General features: G+C 39.7%; 1 protein-coding gene across 1 annotated transcript in view; it reads left to right on the forward strand.

Moving 5' to 3' along the window:
* syngap1b (synaptic Ras GTPase activating protein 1b) overlaps positions 1-11,251 on the forward strand; it is a 102,053-nt gene extending 90,802 nt beyond the window's left edge. Inside the window, exon 20 of the mRNA XM_041942928.1 lies at positions 10,889-11,251. Within this exon, the coding sequence (XP_041798862.1) occupies positions 10,889-11,251 (363 nt within the window). The remainder of the gene's footprint in view (positions 1-10,888) is intronic.
* The last annotated feature ends 7,407 nt before the right edge of the window (positions 11,252-18,658 follow it).

Genomic DNA, 18,658 nt, shown 5'->3' on the forward strand with positions numbered 1-18,658 from the left:
GACACCACATGTGGGGTTTTCCTCATAAATCTGTTGCTGCAAGTTCATGAGACACTTTTTTGTTGCTAATCCTAGCCTTCAAAAAGAGTAATAGCTGCACTAACAGTAGCCTCTCTTGATGTGTTTTCTTCTTTCATTTGGTCCCATTTGTGAATTTCTGTCAGTTCATTGCATGAAAAATCAAAGAGACGCCTCACGGTGGATTTCTAGTTAACCATCAAAAGGATGGAAAAAATAATGATATGATGAATATAATGAAACATTCCCAAAGGGAAGAGCTGACAGAGGCTCCAGAGCATCACACACTGATAGTCATTATTACAACTAATGTGACAAATGTTCATTCCGAGAAACCCCACAAGACTACACATTTAGAAAAATATTTTTAATAACATAGAAAAATATGTGTTTGCTATAATGTAACACAGAGAAGTCAGCTAATTCTCAAATATGAGAGCCTAAAAATTCATAAAATATTTGCCATTTTTGCTTAAAAAATGATCTAAAAAAATTAACCAATTATCAAAATTCTTGTAGATGAATTTTCTCTTGATTGGCCAATTGATTAATTGACTAATTCTTTCAGCTGTGCTCTGATCCATGTGGCATTTTCCTTTTTCCAAATACTGCACTGTGCTGTCTGTAAGCCTAGCCGGGTGCCAGATGGATAAAGTTTGCAGCGTAGGACGATGAATTACATGCCACTAAGTGTAGGCAATTAGGGAAAAAAAAGTATGTGGGATTTTGGTGCAGGTTATAACCAAAATAAATAGATGAAACTGAAAGAGGCTCACATTTACTGTCAGTAAAAAGATTCAGGACTTTCACAAGCCCAGTGAATCATGTTGAGTCTTGTTCACTGTCAGCAAAAAAGGTGTTGTACCTGTTTAGTTGCTGAGCTTACAGCCTTCAAACTGTATTATTCTGCTTTAAAAAGAGGAATTCAACACAATACTTGGGTTAATGCCTCAGGACGACATCATACTGCTGTTAACCAGCATTTCATTGCAATTTTGGGATTTTATTTATGTGTTGCCTCATGAAACTGAAAATTACATTTACATCTGCTGTCACAAATCATTATATTGGGTTGAATTTGTCATATTCGTTGAACATAATTACCATGATTTAATAGCTAATTTGTCTTTAATTAAATGTAATTATTATGTCCCATTTCTATGCTAGCAGGTGCTTAGCTTCACTTCATGCCAATTTCTAATTCATCTTTTTCTATTTTTTCCTTTTTCTTCAACTTGATCTCTCATTTTATTGCGCAGAAACATTATAAGAATAATGCTTTCTGTTTGGGCATCATCTTTCAGTACAAATACATGATTTAAACTGATGAATGAGGCTGAGAAGAGCTACACATCTTTATGCTTGGCAGTGCATCAATGCTTGAGTGAAAGTGAATTATTACATCAGATTATTAGTACCAAACTGTCTTCTTTCTCTACTAACAAGCAAAGTAATCAGTTTGAGGTGGAGACGTGTTCATTAATCTTGCGCGAATCTGAAAAAAGAAACATTAAGTTTTTAGAACCAAATAAATTAATCATTTAACAAGCTTGTAAGTCTGCGAGGAGCCATAAAGACGAGCATTAAAGGGTTAACACCAGCAGTTAGCAGCAACACATGGCTTTACATCTACCAGTGACAATTTAAGCTCCGATACCGCCTTGACAAAAGTGTTTATTGGATTACAGAAGAGCTCACAGCCAGCAGGAACCTGCTTAACATTCAGACTGTGCTGGAGGTTATCTTCAGTGTGGTGTTTGAAGGAGTTTCTACAGTCCTTCATTCCAGCAGATCAAACCGTGCAAAATGAAATCATAACCTTAATCACTTGAGGGTTTTATCAAATCATACGCCTTATGTTCCTCCTGTACGCGAGACACCTGCACTATATTTGCTCTAATTTTAAGAACATATATTAAAATGTATGTAAAGGCATAGACAGACAAATCTTTAGGCTTTTCTTTGTGGTAAAAAATAAAGTACAGCCAGTTTATCTCATTAGAAAACCCAATAGAGACAGATCACTGTGTTAAAACCAGTGGGAGCTAACGGTGGATTGATAAGGTAAACACCTGTATCATATAATGCTGGTCAACACAAATAAGACTTGATTGAGAAATTTAGTGAGAAAGGATGGATGGATCATCTCCTAAACTCACAACATGTTATTATCTAATGAAATATTCTGCTTCAGTCCATACTTGTCAGCATTTAGCCTTTCAAAAACAACATTTTCACTACGGCCAACCCCCCCCCCCCCCACAAAGGTAGGCACACACCTGTATGAACAGGATGGCCTGCAGCAATCCAACAGCTCCATACAGTCCCATTATATAACCACACGAACAAAGAAAATGTATTTTGGCTCTTACTCCTTTAATCCGATTATTTGCTTTATTCAAATTTTGTTATAGGATATCTTGGGGGGTGGGAAAATATGACAGGAATTTCATATTAAAAAGTCAATAGAAGCTTTGAATGGAACAAAAATGTCATTTGGTATGTAGCATGCTAATATGACACCATCTTCCATAACATCATCTTAGCTTAGCATGTTAGCATCCTGCAGCAACAACTGCTAATTTGCACTAAAAAAGATACAGCTGAGGCTCATGGGCATGGTGTTGGTTTTGCAGGTATTTAGACTTAAATCAAGGTACTGCAATTGGACCAAATTTTCAGTTGGTACTTAATGTTAAGAGAATATCAAAATAATTACAACTCATCCTGAGGGGAACATGAATATTGTTACAAAATTTCAAGGCAATTTATCCATTGGTTGTCTATATATTTCACAAAACAACACCAATGTCATCAGGCTATATCATCTGGGAACCATGAATGTCTGCACAGAAGTTCGTGCAACAGTTATTGAGATATCTCAATAGCGTGAACTGAACGACTGCTGCACTGCTAACGTGGCTAAAAACTACAGCTGGCTCAGCCTGGACAAGAATTAAACATTGTAAACTTCACAAAGCCTGCATCACAGGGCTGTTGAATTATGTTGAACAGGTGTATGTGTGACTGCCACATAAATGGGTATGAATAGAACTAGTTGATCCCATTATGCTGAAATGCTCCTTTAAGCTACATGCAGCTCATGGTGTTTTGTTGCTAAACTAGTGTGAGAGTGGTGCACATGCAGCAGCTGGGAGGGGGACGAAGTCAGCTGACAGGGGGTGAGAGGGGAGAGATGTGATGCCATTGTTTCCTCGGACCACTGTTACCAACTACCAAAACACACACTTCATTAGACCCATTATACACACATTATAACCCCGGTGCAGGATGCCTATAAAATAAACACACTGCAAAAAGTTGCCTTCCATGCAGATATTTTGAGATTTATCTGCTATTAGAAGGAAGTTATTCCTGTTTACGTAAATTAAAGTACACCTCAGCAACTGATAAGGTAATAACTGCCAAATAATGTAACAGGGTATCTGCAGGTCTTGAAAAGTCTCAAAAATTCAATTGCATTTAAAAAGGCATTGGAAGTTGTTAAAAAGTATTGAATTTCATTTGCAGCAGTCTTGATTTTATTATTTATTTTTTTACCTGCTGAAGACAGTAACATTAATCATGACCCCATGTATATATATATATATGTATGTCGCTTCTTCTTCCTTGTGGAGCTTCATGTGTACAGTACACATCAGTACTGTCTGTGCACTGTACTGTGCAGCATTGAGTACAATTGACAATTAATATTTGAAGAAAAGTATTGAGTAGCATTCTGTGTTATTGAAAAGGTCTTTAAAAGCCTCAGGTGTAATTTGGTGAACCCTGCAGAAACCCTGCGTAAACGTGGTAGCACCAATGTTGAAAAGATAATAAAAGATGTTAATCCAAGAAATTACATCATATTATTACAGTAACACATTTCAAATGGGCTGGAATATATTTTATTTGATGAAATAATTGACAAATAATTGACGAATGTGATTTATGACATTATGAACTGACATTGAACAGCCCTCTCTCAGTAATCAATGCCAGTTAAACAAGTTGAATCGTTCATGAAGACATGTGATTGCACTTTTTACAGTATCTGGCAGTTACTGCACAGTATCAGTTGTAAAAACTGAAACACTCGTTATCAGTTTTTTACATTTAAGTATCAAATGCATCATTTGTAAAGCCTTCCTTCAGATTTTCTAACTTCTTGTTTGATCAGCAGCTATCAGAAGTGTGTATTTAATGAGGAAACGGCCTCCTGAGCTTGCAGTGACATTAATCATACTGACGTTTCATCCATAAGATCTGGTTGCACTCTTTTATCTGTACTAACTGCTGCCACTTCCTGAATGTTGGTCATTTTTGAGTGTGTGTGTGTGTGTGTGTGGTGCAGTGTGAGTTACCGTAAAATGCAGAAATCCTACTCTCTGTTGTTTTTGACTGTAGTGTATTGATGTAAATCTAATTCTGGGTTTTCCAAGTGTCTGTATATTTATCTTCATAGAGTAGACGGTTGCATGTTTGATAAGCATGTCCTTCTTACCTTTCCTAACCAGGAAACGTGCAAGATTCAGCTTTCCAAAGGCTTTTGGATTCATCAGCTGTTTTCAGATGCAGATGTCGCTTGGAGTGCACAATCTAACCCCTTATTCTTTTTATTGTCCGAAGCATGATTTCTGTTATTGATACACACCGCATGGCACGCTGCTTTAATGCTTTCAGGCTGTCGGGTTGTCTGATAATGCTGGGCGTGTATGGTTGCCATTATCTACATGTATGTAAATGTGCGTTTGTGAGCATTTTTATGTATATTTATGTCCTTGTTTATGTTCACTTTTTGTTCTGCATTGTGTTGTTTGGGTGGCTGTTGTTTTCCTCAACCCTCACTGCCCTTTTCAATCCTCCCCACTGCACACTCCCTCTTTTGCTGTCAGCATCCTCCTCCTGCCTCCTGCTTTCAACCCTTCTCTCCTCTCCTCTCCTCTCCTCCTATGTTGATGAGATACGGTGATTTCTCTTAGGGGAGGCGTCAGTCCATCCTAGTGCAGCCCCGTCTCGCACCTGTCCCACCCCGAGTATCCAGGTAATAAACAAACCGGCAAACTCTCACTCTCCATCCATAACCTGCTGCCTCTTTTCCACTTCTGCTGTTCTCTATGTGCGTCCCTGTCCATATGCAGCACCCTGTGAACTCACTGCAAGCCAACACACTGACAGGCCCACTTACTTTCCCATTTATCCTTCAGAAAAAGACGCCTGTCACAGAATGGTTTGGACGGAGGTTACTGATGGTTCTGAAGGGCACGCCTCTGTGTTGAAAGAGTGACAATAAAACATTTCAAAGGCTTAAAGCTGCACTGAGAAACTTGGCAGTGAGAGGTGTCCATCTGAAATATGTCTGAACTGTAGTACCCATAAGTCACGTAATGCGATGTCAGGAAACTGTACACAGCGCCAGGCTTTTACTCAAGGATGTCAGATGTACGAGAGAGGCTGGAAATTAAATGTAGGTGGAGAAGAGTTTGGATTGAACACAGTTTCTGCCTTTTAGAGTGCCCTGCTTTAAACAGAGGGCATTATTACTTGGTAAAAATACAGACAAATAGTGCTTAATTAACTAAACTGAAGGAAATTAAAACTCTGTTTCTGCTTGACATGACTGTTAGTACATTAGCTTTTTAGCAGAAAGAGTGACTTGCTAATGTTCGCAGGTCAATTAGCTAAGTTGCAAACTTCTTAGCATATTAAAAGTAGTGGCGCGAGTGCAAGAAGCTATTTTGGCACATCCGGTTGCAGAAGTAAAAAACCTGCTCATTTTTTCCCATAGACGAGGTTACGTGACGCACAGTTGGAGCTCTTCTGTGCCTCGGACATTAGGCTGAGACATCATAGTTTCTGAAAATATATCCAAAGGTAGCGTCCTAAAACTCTGACATGCGCAAAAGATGGAAAGGAGCCAAAGAGGACGCTGTTGAGAGAAAACAATAATACAATCTGCAGCTTAAAACAAGCTGGTTTTGGATTCTTGGTCGATTTTGGATGAATTCAGCAGCTAAGGCTGCATGCCTTGTTCACAAAGTCATGCATTTTGAATCTGCTATGTTTTGGAATCAGGCCTCCCATTTGTTTTTTCACAGCAACAGTGGTCAAAGCTCATGGCTGCTGTAGGATTTAAGAAATTCTTCAGAAATGAATTTCTTGGAGCATTTTGGGCTAGATAAGTGCTCCAGGATCGACCTGTGACTCAAGAGTTGAAGTTTAAATATTTTAGTTTATGCAAATGAGGGCAAACTTTGCTTGGAAGCTGTCTAGTGCCAAGAAAAAGTGATAGAGGGTTTTTGTCTTGAAAAATATCTGCGGAGGAGATTCTTCTCATAGATCATCCTTTTCTCCGCGATCATAAAACAAACAAGCTCTGCAGGCCACAGTGTCACGTAAATTGCTGTTGAAAGAGGTCGCACAAAGAAAGCTGATGGTGTTGACTCTACCGTGTGAAGGGAGAAGCGGCAGAGGTGTTTCCTTTGCTCCCATGGGCCTTTTTCACAGCAAATATTTGTACTTGTCAGGCAAATATCATTAACAACGGCTCTGTTGTGTTCAAGAGCCCCACTAAGCCTTGACAGCGTGACAGTGAGCCGGCATGCATCGAAGGACCCTTGAACTGACACAGCGAAATGAAACTCAGCCATCATTAATTTCATTATTTTCACCTGAGCTTTTCTTCCTGTGGCACGTTGAAACGCCCCCCTGAAAAAGCCTGCTGGTTCATTGTTAAAGTAGCCCCCCGCCATTCATGTGTTTGGTTAAAATTTGCAAGCTAGCTAATTTAGTGTCGCTACTGTTAATCCTGCTTCCACTTAAATCAGCTATTTCCTCTTGCTGGCAGTGTTTTCTCACAAAAAACAGGCATTTAACTGAAGATTTGTGGTAATAAATTGAGGAAACGTGTGAGTTAGGACAGAGCGTAGCAGGCAAGACGTTAGCTAACGCAGCTAGCTAGCAAATGTTAGTTAGCAACCATGCTTCTGCTAAACTCTGATATGTCAGAACAATAACACTATGAGAATAATTTTTATTCATATGACAGTTGAATGTAGTTGTAGAACTATCGGTTAATGCAATGCAATCTAGGAAACTAAACAGAAATTCAAGCTAGGCTAACTCAGTCAGGTACGTGTAGCCTATTCATCTTCCTGTTTTTTGCTGAAATGTTGTGTTTTTGCAAAGGCTGTTTTTACATGCACACTTATGCAGCTTTAAAGTCTCTTAATTTCTGTGCAGTGCCATGATTGGCGTTGTGTGTTGTTCAGAAAACAGTTGTAACCTGCTCTGTTTTTGTTGTCACCCTCCCAACACAGAAACATGCCTTCTTGTACCCACTCTGAAAATATTCTGTGACAGACCTTTAAAAGAGAGTTTATCTGACATTTGGGATGATTAGGTTACTTTTTCACTTCATGGTGACCAATGGGAATATTACATGCCTTGGCAGAAATATATCAAAGTATTGGAGTAGCTTAGACCATTTATTTATAATTTATAACACCATCTCCAAATATTAAATATCATATGTTTTGTATGTGACTGTTGCAGCTCTCTCCAAATGAAAATGCCATCACAGACACACACTTGAGTCATAACCAGCAATTCACAGACATACATGCCAACATTTTATGCGCTAATGATTTTCCAGTCATACATGCCTACCTTTCTGTCACTCTTTGCATTGGATTTGAAATAATCAATGAATAGCACTGATTTTTAAGCTCCGCTACTTTCAGATGTCGGCATTTGCAAATATTCAACTCAGATTTTCATCACATTTTAATAGTCACCTTATTTTTTCACTTGCCCTTGATTAGTGATATAATGAAAAAAAATGACATTTTAAACGTAAAATTATTACTTTCTGCCAAGCAGCTACACATAAAACGCCATCAAAAGAGAATAATCACATGTTTCATGGTTCCATGGGCTGAACAATAAGACATGAGCAGCTACATTTTGGGCCTGTTTACTGGTTCAATGCCTGCCTGAACACAGATTTTATAAAGAGATTTACCACTCGGTGATCAATCTGTGCAAAAGTCTGTGAAATATGGTGTGAATTCTCTTTTCCTAAACATTCTTCTCCTCTCACACGACATATTTTTAACCGCTGTGTTTTCCTGCACACATGAGCTCACATTTCCATTCAGTTTTTCATCCCTCCCAGCACGCCCTCAGTCAAACCACGGGAATTATGGGAAATCTCCGTATCTGACCCAATCCTTCCCTGAAGAACACTGATTAATGTGCACATGTTTTTGTGTCTCTTCTGTGTCTTTCAGTGCGTCTGTGTTTCTGATGTTTCTGTGTTTGTGTATGTGTTTGGCACCTGGGCACATTATTTGGTTGAATGGTGGCGGCGTAGGCCAGCTGTTGTGGAGCATCTGATGATGTGTGACATGCGTACCAAGTTTTTTTTGTTTGTTTTACGTCAGAGTTAGAGCTCTTCACCTGGCAAGCCAGCCATTTTAAGCCATGCAGGGGTTCTGCCATATACAAGCGGATTAAACCAACACTTACAGCAGGTTTTTATTTCAAAGAGGTGAGAAAGAGTTTACATTTTGCTCTAGACATCCATGATTCAGATTGTTTGGAGATTGGAGGAGATGGGTAAGAACCTGTGTGTATGCTACTCTATCTGCATCATTAATATACACTCAACATTTCAGTTCTCCACTAAGTGTTTTGTGTTTCTGTCTCCAGTATAACAATTCCCATTAGCATAAAAAACACTCTCACATCAAACTGTAATTGAATGCACCAAGTAATCAAACACTACAGCCCACAGAGAGAGAAGCAAGTTTGGTAAGTTTTAAAAAAAAAGGATGTCAGTAAACATTTTGCCATGTCGTTGTTCAGCTGCTTGATTTCTGAGTTTAATAGACATGTGTATTGTTCTACACATGGATATTAGACGACGCTGTTGGTCGTGTTTGAAAGTAATGGAACAAGTGTTAGTGGAGTCATGTTACTGGCATCCTGTAACTGTCTGTAACCATAGAGACTGTAGCTGTTCATAGCACCAGTTAGCAGCTGAAACTGTTTTCATTCATTTTGGTTCTGATTGAGAAGAGAAAAGGCCTGCTAATTCACATCAAATTTGGGGGGTAACTTCTTTTTTTTGTTGTTGTTCTTCTTCTCACTTGAAATGGAAACACCTTCCACTCACAATGGACACACCCATCAGATACAGCTTATCAAGTGATAATTTCTTTTGCTCCTTTTTGATTCATTTTCTCTACTGGATGCAGACCAAACGATCCCTCTTACTTCCTGTCTTTCCCCTCTATAGCATGTCATTCCATTCATGTTACAGTATTCATACTTCTTGTATGTTAGCATTACAGTGCTGTTTAAAGTCATGCATATTTTCCAGTGTTTTGTTAACAAACAAACCTGAGATCAATTATTGCACATATATTTCCAAGCTCTTTTAAATGGCTCTGAACTCTTTTTTTTTTAACATTTTTTTCAGTTAAACAGAGTCTCTGTAATTATGTCTAGACACCACACAGCAAATGTGCCAGGCGAGATAAATCAAGTGCGATTATTTCAAGAGGTTCTACCCTGGTCTGGTGGTAAAACTGTGATTTTTCCGCTTTCAAATTGCTTCTATATTCAAATCATCTTGCAGTAGCTCTTGGATACAGTCAGCACCATTCTGAATAGAGTCCTCATAATTGTCTATTGGCACAATAACCCAATTGTTTTCTCTCCCCACTGCTCCTACACAGACGTCAGTGAACAAGGCTGGGAGTGAAGGCTTGCAAACAGACGTTGATATATACTAATAATGACACTAGTATTGCATTGCTGTTATTCTGCGCCAATGTAAGTAAGAACCAATGGCAAAACCAAACTTTGACCTAATCACCGATCAAAAGCTCCAACCCAGGATGAACACCCATGCAGCGGCTCGCTGCTGTGTGATTAATGGGTTTGGGTTAGGCGTTTTGGTTGGTGAATTGGACAGAGGTTTGGATTTCCTGCCAGGCTATGGGATGCACCTTTATCCTGCTTCTTAAATTTGGCTCTGAGCTCTTTGTGGCTTGAGGTTTTTTGCATGTTCATAGTAACAGGCTGATGCTACAGTATGTGCTGTTAAGATATGTCTAGGAGCCGTAACTCATCTATAGTCTTTAATTTAAAATAGCTTCAGCTGCTCAAGCTCGCACATCTACGTAGCAACTTAAGTCGATATTGATTTGTACTCATTGGCAAAGAATGACTCATTTGACTTCCTGATATTTTCCTGACACCTGTCACCCGACAAACACCCCTTGCTACTCATCCGGAGAGGATCAGGACCCTTTGACCTCACGAGTTTTAATCCCCCTTCATCCCCTCTTTCCCCTGTGTCCCTTTTCCTGTGCTGCCATTTCTACTGGTGTACGTCATGCATCAACTCCGTGACTCATTTGGCCCTCTCTCTCTCTCTCCTCTCTCTGTCTCTCTCTTTTCTTTCTATGTGGTTCTTCCAATCCCTTATCACTTGTCTTTTAATTTTCTAATTCCCCCTTCCTTTGCTCCTACACGTTCCTCCCTTTTACATGTACTCATTCTTTGTATTTGTCAATGTTTTCGGCTTCCTCACAATTCAATCACATCCTTCTCTGGCGATTTTCCTGCTTGTCCTCTTTATCCCATCTGTATCTCACTATTCTTCCTCCCTCCCACGCTCTCACACCTCTTCAACATGTGATTTTTTTTCCCTCTACATGTCACGTTATCTGCCTTGATTGGACATCTCCTTTGCAACTCCTCACATCCCTCCCATCGTTCATTGAATGGCCTCTCTCCTACGACCATCTCTCCCCGCTCCCACTCCTCTTTCCCCTCCCCTCTCTCTCTATCTCGCTAGGAGGACCAGCTTTCCTCCCTGGGTTCTGCAGACCCCGGTGTGAAAACTGAAGGTGGAGGGGGAGGTGGAGGAGGAGGAGGAGGAGGACAAGGAGGAGGAGATGGAGGAGCGGTAACCGACGATCAAGGCCTCAGAGTCTCTTCCTCGGGCATTTCCTCTGACAGCTCGCCCCACAATGGAGTCCTCCCCCAAACTGTAGACCCTCCCTCTCTGCCCACTCCTCATCAGCATCCTAGTCAGAATGGAGAGCTCCGTGGCAAACAAACATCCTCCCCCATGACAACCTCACAGGCAACTGGAACCACGGCAACAGCAACTACAGGCATAGCAGAAGAAGGGGGAGTAGGTCAAACACAACACTGAGCCAAATCAGAGAGAGATGACACAAAGGGAGACAGTCCCGTTTAGCAAGACAGCGCTTTGAAAAGAGTTCGCCATACGTAGAAGTTCATTCCCCGGGCGAGAGAGAGAAGAACAGTGCGCGGGAGACGAGTAGTGCTCATACAGCTACTGTACAGTGCATAACACATGAACACAACAACACAAAGGGCTCTTCAATGGACACTTGTTCTCTTGATGCTCACCTGGAGCTTTAGTCAGTATCAGTCTTGCAGGACAAGATAATGATACCTTATAAGATACTGTTTGAATCAGTCAAACAAAGCATTTGACGTAGATACCTAGCCGATATGTGAACACCTGCTCCGTGCACTCATTGCCTGTCTGACAAACCAATACACGTGAGGAGCAAACACTATAGAATGTCTTGCACCCCAAAGACTTCATAGTAGCCATTAGCAAGTGTTATAAGCTATCTTATAGTAACCCTTGACTCCCATGGATGTAGGTGCATTAAATAAGCCTATCCTGAACACGCCAGGCTGCAAATTGTTTAGGCAGAGATGTGGTGACGTAGTCTGGCTTTCTTAGTGCCTTGGAGTGTTTTTCAACAGGGTTTTCCAATGGAGATCTGATGCAGAGGTAACAGATGGAGAGTTAGCTGTGCTAGTCAGAGGAATGATCTGTGGGCTGAACACTGAGATTCAAAGACACGAAATCAAGCGATCAAGCGTCGTAGAGGTTTGAGTGACGGAAGACATTTTTGGGAACTTTTTTTTCCTTTTTTTTTCTAATCTAAGGGACTTCTTGTTTTTGGACTGAGCTCGTGCAATTTTTCTCTTCTCAATCTCAGAACCGATATGTGATAAACTGGTGCTAAACAGAAACAAATGGTGCCATTTTCCAAGTCAAATGTCTGTGTCTGCCATAGCACTGCCTCTGTCATGATTCACTCACTGTCTTTTCTCTCTCTCTCTCCTGCAATGTGTCTTTGACAGGACTCCCCCCCCCCAATATGTTCTGTACGTGTCTTTGTCTTTGTTCTTTGTGCATCCTGTTGTTCTTCTTATGTCTAACGGGGCTGTTGGGGTTTCCATATCTGTGTTTTAGAAGCACCCTCCTCCAATCTCTGGTTTTATTTACGTAATAAAAGCAGCTCCCCGGCTCTAAATTGATGGATCAGCGATTAAACAGGTTATATCATATTTGTGGAGCCTGAGCCCCAAAGTGCTATTTTCAGTTTTACACCGAGCACTAAAGATTTTAAGATTGAATGAAGTTACTTTGAATGAAATGGATGAATGAAGTCAATTCCCAGTTTTAAAGGGTCTTTTTTTCCTTTCAGTTAAAAAGTGTTTGTCCATTTTGTTGATACGCAGAAGAAAAATGCTGCCATTATTACTTTTTATTCAGAAAAAAGCATTTTTAATCCATTTTCTCTTTTAAAATTTAGTGTTGTAAGCGTGCACAAATACTAATGACAGATTAATACTTGTCCCCTTAAGTTTTTAGTCGGAGGCACTTTCACCACATTTTATTACAGTAAACATTGCCACGATAACAAGGACCATCTTGTTCCCAAACATGTGTGAAAAGCTCATTTCAACCATTTAGATTTGCTAAGCCTGCCCTTAAGTGCCTGGGATAAATAAATTGGGCATCCTTTGGCCAGAAGAGTAGCTAGTCATCAACCAGATGCACATTGTGAAGCCTTGCTTAGGACAATAAGAATATATTACATCCCTGATGCTTTAAAAAACTCATTATTGACATACTTGTTTGTGTAGTTTCCATAATTTGAAGTTTCATTTCAAAATGAAAGGAGTCGTAACAGCATTCAAACAAATAGAAGCAATTCAACCGTTTAATTTAGGCCAAATTTTAGAACAATTGTATGACGCATTTTTGAAATGAACCCTTCAGTTTCTCATGTGTCAAATGCTGAAATCACGAGTCTTTGAAATGTTTGTAACGTGTATCCACATTCCTTCATTTTGTGTATGAACTGTCTGTTGTAAGGTTTGTCCGGGTGTGAACTCGTTTTCGTCTCCGCAGCCTCACACGCTGGTGTCGCTCTGCAACAACTCAGCTTGTTTAAAGACGAGTTGAAGAGTTTCACATCAGCTCTGTGTCAGCCATTTTTCTCTCCAGAGAGAACAAATCACTTCCTTTGCAGTGTCGAAGGTCAACATGGCCAATGCTAGGATTAGCTCATACTTTCAGTGAATGTTTAACTGTTGAACCACCAAATGTTAACAATGCTAGCAGTCTTACGCAGGGAAAGATTGTCTTCTATTTAGACTAGGGCTACTTTTTTCTTGTGAAATTACTTGTGTGTGAAGAATGTTGGATTCAAAGCGGTCTAGGTTTGAACATCAGTGTCTCTTCAGAGATGTGAGATGATCCGTGATTGAGAACATTAACATTGCTGTGAAAATACCTCAGTGACTCAGGTAAACAAGCAGTTGCCTCAGAGCTGAACACAAAAACTATAGAAAAGAGATGAGTCCAGCTTTGGAAAGACTGCCTCCATGCAGATACTCGGTCTCTAGCTATGCTTCAATAGCACCTGATCAAGCACCCTCCCCCGTTTCTTCTCTCTCTCTGTCTCCCTTTTTTTTCTCCCCCTAGCCACTCTCAAAGCTTCATGGAGGACAATGTGGAACCTAATTGGCTGATGCACCATCGGCAGTCCGCAGGGTGGCATGGCCAAATGTCCAGAGCCCTCTCTCGTGACGCGATTGGCTGACAAAGGGAGAACTTGGGGCATTGGTCCCATTCTCTTTGCTCAAAGGATGGTGCAGAGCCCCAGCGGACCATGTAAGGAAATGCTGGGTTTTTTTTTTTTTTTTAAACTTATCTTGGGCCCTCTCTCTCTGATTTGATGACAGGATTTTTTTTTTTTTTAATGTGTTTGACGCCTCTTGCTTGGATCTACATTTTACTTTTAAAAGGTAGGCTGGACACATATTGGCGTTTGTCAGCCTGCCGAGCATGCAAAGAACAGCTATGCAGTCTGATCAATCAGCAGAACGGAGGAACACAAAGGCCAAGGAAGGCGTGATGCTCAAAGTGAGAGAGAGGGGAGGTGTGTTGTGGGTAAGATGTATTTCAAAGGTGCTTGACTTCTCTTAAAATTTCAGTCAAAGCTGGTTTACTTTCAAAGCATTTATTTCCCTCTATCTCTCTCTCTTATAGTCTTTTCAAATTACCCTTTGATTCACCTATTCACTCTTTATCTATCTAGGAACGCATTATTTAACCACTTCATGTTTACTCCGGTTTAGACGCACTTGATCTCTTTCTCGATTCATTGTTTTAGCTCTTCCGTTCCAATTTCTTTCAGACTTTGATTTTAAAGGAAACTAAATATGCACAGCCTAATACAACAAGTGAAACTGCTTCAGAACACAACTCTTTGCTTCAATGAAGACTTTGAAAAACCGGACAGAATGTTATTATTTATATTTCTATGATACTGCTTATTCTTACGATAGTATATCAAAAAAAAAACTCTTCATCAGAAATCTTCCGGAGCAGATATTTATTTCTTGATATAGATAGATGCCTCTATCTAATGGACGTTCATAAATAATCCATTTTATATGAACCAAGTTTTCTTACCGAGACAATCTTGTGGAGAGAATCATTGCCCTAAAGGACTGTGACAGAAGGGACAAAATTGTGTTTTACCTACTCCCCTTACAGCAGTTTGCACGTTGCTGTGACCTGTGCCCACCTTCCCCTTAGTTATAATCACTCGAAACAAAAAATGAAATATGTGGACGGATGTTTCTCGCCCAACAATCGCCATGGAGCTCTCCATTTACGGACGATGTGAAAGCCTCTGGATGAGGACGTTCTTACAGCTGTTTTGTACTCCACTTCGACTATCTGTCTGTAGAGTTTTAACCGAGCAGAGGATGAACTCTTGGTTTCAGTGTGTCCACATTTCTGCAGTCAAATTGCGGTAAAACTCCCCATTTATTTCTACGGATGGACTCCGCTGACACCAGTCTGAGTTGAAATTCCTGCCATTTCCACTTGCGACTCACACAGAGAGAGATATGTTAGAGGTCCTGCTGAAACGAGTGAATGTGTTTGTATATAAGTGTGTGTACTGGCTAAATCTTTGTGTATATACTGGATAAATGTGTATATATGGTATGTCTATGTGTATATACAGTTTGTTTGTATATGCAGAGTGTACAGTTATTTTTTCCTCTAATGTTTCTCTCTCTTTCTATGAATAGGTCTTCTCAAGTTACCAATACTGAGGCATGGAAAGGTTTTTAAATGTACCGAGCTATCAGAGGCACTTTTCTGTGCAGACTTATAGAATATCAGCAAGGTCTGTCACTTACAGCTGCGTTCTTGAAGCTCTCATACAACAAGTAACTCACATAATCTTAAGCTTGCACTCATTTTCTGACCAACTAAAAAGCTTTTCTAAGTAGATCTGGGTGACCAAGCAATGTTTGTACATATATAGACTAAGACAATTTTTCCAGAAACCTCCATCTGCATTTCTTTGAGAATTCTCAACCTGTTTTGAGTTCTTGCGTATCTGACTTTCACTTTAGGTTCCTATGGTATATGTTTGCAACGGTTGTCATTCAGAGTTATATATTTATTCCGACAACCCTTATATATTTCTTGAAATTTTGTTCCCCAAATTCTGCCTCTCATGGAGCCGTCTAACCTTTTGTTAAGATTCGGTTAGACTGGCAAATCCTTCCATGAAAGTATACTGTCATTACTTAACATTGCTTGTTTTTGTATAGGTCCTTACTAAATAAGTGTGCCTCCCCCTTATACTCTTACTAACCTTAGATCCATTAACTCCGCTGGTCACTCATATTCATACCCCTTGACAAGCCATAGCCCCCCCTCCCCAAAACTCCTCTATTGTTGTTTTGACAGGACAGACATTTGGGGATTTTGTGTATATTAATGGAAGAGTGGTGTTGAAGAGTGTATTGCAGTTGTATATGGATTTGTTATGAATGTGGATATTCTGATCATTGAATTATTATTGTAATAATGATAATAATTATTGCCACTTTTGTTGATTAATTCCTTTGATGCGGTTGATGAAGATGCCATTGTTCCTTTTTTTTTTTTTTGGAATACACCGGAATTTATATTTTTCGGGTGGGTGAATCTGGAGATAGAAATACGTAAATAAATTAATAAATAAACAAATAATTAAATTCTTAATTGGAGTGTGGAAATGTGTGTTCTCTTTCTTAATACAACTAGTCAATTTCTGAAAGTATTCATCGGCTTCAGGTTAAAGGGCTAGTGTGATTTTTTTGTCCTTATTGTCAACAAATCCCAAGAATACCACTGTTGTCCCAAAACTATTAAAAACACATCAAAACACCACAATGCTACACTGGGTCACATGTTCCTTCATTTATTTTTACTCCATCCCACATACACCGTCCTGCAGCCGTAAAATACTATCACAAAAGCACCAAATGTGTATTAATCCGCCACGGAAACTAGTTCCCAACAATCAGCACTATTTACTATTTGGTCTGGATGTTGTGTTTAGTCCCTTCACCATGTGACCAGTTAGAGCTATAACTAATGATTAGATTAACTGATTAATCTAACCCCCCCTCCAATCATATAAAACAGAGAAGTCAGAAAGCAATTGTTTTCTGCTAAATTACTCAAATTACTGATCGATTTTTACAGATTGTTGTTAATTAATCTTCAGTTGATCAACTTATCGATCAATTGACTAAGTGACTAATTGTAATTGTATAGGCCCACAGCATACACATCTTCTTAAAAAGGTTATGGACTGTAAAGAAACAAAAACCTCTATCTAGTCAAAGATTCTTCACTTTATATCTGAATAGAATCTTAGATTGTTGATCTGCTTTGATGGTTGTCCCTTTTTTCCAGTGTCTGAAATAGAAAGATTCATTTCTCGGCTTAAAAGCTTTTCCTCTCTTATTTTGTGTCTATCTGTGGTTAGATCACAGGTAATCTTGCAGTGGCATCACAGTGCTTGCTCATCTGGGTCATCTACATTTTTTCTGCATCTCAGGCCTGTGATTCTTCTCTTGGTGAGCATAGCAGATCGTTTCCTCACACTCGGCTGAGGTGCTGAGAGCGTGGACGGCAGGCAGGATCTGGGAACTGGGGACTCGACTGAATATAGCAAGCTTGTAATTATCCTCATCCTCCTACACTTAATCGCCTGCAGTTCCTTAGTGGGTTGGCAACTCTTGAGTTTGGACAGAGCAGAAAAAAAATTAGCACAATGGAGGAGCAATAGACGTTTCATGCTGTGTAAAGAGAACAAACAGCGCTGAGAGTTCCACCTCAAACTGCTCCAGACTCGAGAATAAAATACATTCATATAATTCATCTGCCAGGTTAAATACCGAAGAACATTCATGCAATGAGGAACTTTGTCACATTATGTAATAACATGGCAAAAATGTTTTTTTTTCTTGAGTACTTATATTGAAATGACATGGAAAACACTATTATATGCTTACACAATTCAAAACCACTACATAGTGAACCAGCACCTTCATAAAACTACCCTTTTCCCCCTAATGGATACCCATTGACTTATATCGTTCAGTGATCCCCTCCATCATCATCTGTCATACCAATATCCACTGTCAGGAAATACTAAAAAATATATAAAATTTAGGAAGCAAGTATCTCTCAAAATGCCTTTCTTCTGTGATTCTGCATTTCTAGAGAGGTGAAATAATTTATGATCTTTGTAGACCTCTGTTGGCAACCACGGGGAATTACAACAACAGAGATTATAGTGGCCATGGCCACTGTGCCCGTGGGAGAACAAAATCCTTAATGGTTCATGTAATTCTACCATAATTAGCAACGGTTTTTCATCAACCCCATATGTTTTGTAAAGCAAAAAGACAAGGAAGGCGTGCAAAAAAACAGGAAAGAACTGATACTGAAGAACTGAAACTGTTGTTTGTGACAAAACCGCAAATTCATTTGCTTATACATGAATAAACATATGCTATGGCGCAAATTATGTGAGATCATCAAAGATCAGAGTTAGTGATGGGAGGTTATAATAATGAAAGGGAACATGACACCGTACGTACAGTACAGCGGATTTTACATGGAGAAACCAAACCAACAGAGTGATTATTCCTCCCTCTCCCCAAGTATTAACAGGATTGACCAGTTTTACTGCCTCTCTCACCGCCAACATGAAATAAGTAGATGTGCTATATTAAAGGTATTTTCAGTGAGTGTTGTTTGTCTGAAGTGTATTTTCTTCGAACTTCTAATTTGCAGGTCCATGAAATGTTTTCATCAATCTTTTTGCAAATGAAGGATCTGTACACTACTTGGCAACCCCCGATATAATCTTGTGGGTATGTTCTGTAGTCTCGCGATATCCATGCGGTCACTGCCTGA

Source organism: Chelmon rostratus, chromosome 8 (genome assembly GCF_017976325.1).
Source record: "Chelmon rostratus isolate fCheRos1 chromosome 8, fCheRos1.pri, whole genome shotgun sequence".
Lineage (NCBI taxonomy): Eukaryota > Metazoa > Chordata > Actinopteri > Chaetodontiformes > Chaetodontidae > Chelmon > Chelmon rostratus.